This window comes from Fukomys damarensis, unplaced genomic scaffold, assembly GCF_012274545.1.
Source record: "Fukomys damarensis isolate Sample0158 unplaced genomic scaffold, DMR_v1.0_HiC HiC_scaffold_10, whole genome shotgun sequence".
NCBI lineage: Eukaryota > Metazoa > Chordata > Mammalia > Rodentia > Bathyergidae > Fukomys > Fukomys damarensis.
In genome coordinates this window covers 5,956,936-5,958,961 of record NW_022900922.1, presented here as the reverse complement: position 1 = coordinate 5,958,961, position 2,026 = coordinate 5,956,936, and the positions used below count along the sequence as shown (strand labels likewise).

Below are 2,026 nucleotides of genomic sequence, written 5' to 3'. Positions count from 1 at the left end.
GGAGCGGGTGTTGAGGTTACTATGGTGATCCTAGCCCATAATAGTTCGGCCTTTCCCTTTAAAAGGCCAGTGCTTGCCGGCAATAAACGTCGCCTTGATCAGACTCTTGTCTTGGCGTCCTTCCTTTCTCTCTGCCCCATCTCCACCCCGCTGCTCTTTCAGGTTTGAGGCACTGCGGGACAGTGCTCTGCGTCGCCGGTTCGCAACAATGTCCCATAGCCAGGACTTAGAAATATGGGTCAGAAATTCATTAATGAAGACCAATCAGATGGCAGAGCATTAACTTTCTCACTACATACCCACGAGCTCCCCTGAAGAATATTCTTTTTTTTTTTTTTTGCTACTGGGGATCAAATTTAGGACCTGGTCCTTGCCAAGCAGGCATTGGCACCATTGAGCTGTATTAAAAAAAAAAAAAAAAAAACAGAGCAGTGCCAACACTAAGTTTGGGAGCATAATCTGGAGGATAGACTAAATGAGACATAAGGCAAAAAAGAGACAGGGGTAAAGGGTGGATCAAAGTGAATCTAGACCCGCGTGGTAGTACATACTTGTAATCCCAGCTCTCTGGGGGATGAGGCAGGAGGATCCCAAGTTCATGCCCATCTTGGGGAACTCAGCAAAGATCCTGTTTCTAAATAAATAATAAAAAGGGCTGGGATGTGGCTCAGAGCAAAAGCCCTGGGTTCAAGGTCCAGTACCTAAATGTGTGTGGGGTGTTAAACCTGTCTCAAGTGTTTTGAGACTGGCAGCAGCTCATTTTGTGGGCAAGATTACCGGGTGGGGCACCCCATGCCAAGCAAGAATGTAGACCAGTTTTGCACCTCTGTTCCTTTGGCTTTGAACCAGGCAGAAGGCGACCGATAGTAACACCCAGTCAGACCATGTCAGCAGGTTTTAGCACAATTTCAACAACTGAGGCAAAATAGGATATTCATTTTTAAAGTCGACATTCGTTAGAAAAGATCAAACAAAGCTTTCCCGTTTCTACATAGGTGCTTTCATTGTTATTTTTAAAACTGGCTTGTTGAAATCGGGTACTTCTAAGAACCGAATGGGAAAAGGCTTGATTCCTCCCCAACTCTTGAAGCTACTTCTGGATGAAGGACTTTTGGAGTCTTTGAGGGAACTCCTAAATCTAGATCCATCCTTAATCAATTTCACCCTCCTCACCAGCTATATTCTTCAGCTTCTCCAGTTTCCCAAATAGTCAATCCTTCCTCGAATTAGTCCAATGAAACGTTCCCTTCTGGACTTCTTCCTTACAGTTCAAACCAGGAGAAGCCTATGAGAATCACGTGACCAAACTTGTCCTTAATGGCGCTCCGTAACACGGCTACCACACCGCCGTGCCTCACCCGCTATTTGCTCGCCTCCGCCTCATTCTCACTGCCCCTACCCGCGGAAGACTTGCGCCTGCGCATCTCCAATTCAGGCGCTTTCCCTTTCCTGGTGACCAATCCACTTTCTACTCAGGTCCTTGGGCCCCTCCTCCCCTTTGCTGGGGCCCTGGCTAGAGGGGCCGGCGGCGGCTGTCCTACTGCCTGTCTGAAAGATTCGCTCGTCTCATCTAGTGGGGAATTTGAAAGAGCCACTAAATGAGTAGAACGTATATGAGGTTGTTCTCTATATTTTCCGCTCCGGAGTCAAACCGAGGAGATCGGCATGCCGGCGGCGGGGGGACGGGCGATCCGCTCTGTTTTCCATCTGGCAATCGCGCGGACAGCTTCTTCCCTTCCGCTTCCCTCCGCCCCGCCCCCACTGGCAGCCCGGCCGCGCTGGTGAGTGGCGGGCAGGGGCTGATGTTGACAACAAGCTCGAGGTGAGTTCCGGGGCGCCTCTTCCCCCGCTGCTCCGACCCTCAGGAGGAAGCGGGCTGGGGGTACCGGCCTGGACCCTTACTCCCCGAGGGACCCGGGAGACTACTCCGCACCCAGCTCTGCCCGGGCGGCGAGCAGTGGAGGACCGAGGTCCGGCGTCGCTCTCCTCAGACCTCTCTCTGGGAAGCGCTCACCGACGCGGGCGC

General features: G+C 51.7%; 1 protein-coding gene and 1 long non-coding RNA gene across 5 annotated transcripts in view; one reads left to right on the top strand and one right to left on the bottom strand.

Annotated features, from left to right (window-relative positions):
• Positions 1-1,440, bottom strand: part of LOC104860242 — a 7,366-nt gene extending 5,926 nt beyond the window's left edge. For both annotated transcript variants that reach the window (XR_002025252.2, XR_779633.3), the window contains exons 1-2: positions 1,174-1,440; positions 552-634 (exon numbers count right to left, since the gene is read on the bottom strand). This is a non-coding gene — a long non-coding RNA (uncharacterized LOC104860242). The remainder of the gene's footprint in view (positions 1-551; positions 635-1,173) is intronic.
• An 82-nt stretch (positions 1,441-1,522) lies between these two features.
• Positions 1,523-2,026, top strand: part of Upf2 (UPF2 regulator of nonsense mediated mRNA decay) — a 99,659-nt gene continuing 99,155 nt past the window's right edge. The window contains exon 1 of one of the 3 annotated variants that reach the window (XM_010621361.3): positions 1,523-1,781. In XM_010621361.3, coding sequence (XP_010619663.1) covers positions 1,599-1,781 — 183 coding nt within the window. In that variant the 5' untranslated portion in view covers positions 1,523-1,598. The other 2 variants (XM_010621362.3, XM_010621363.2) reach the window with 2 other exon arrangements.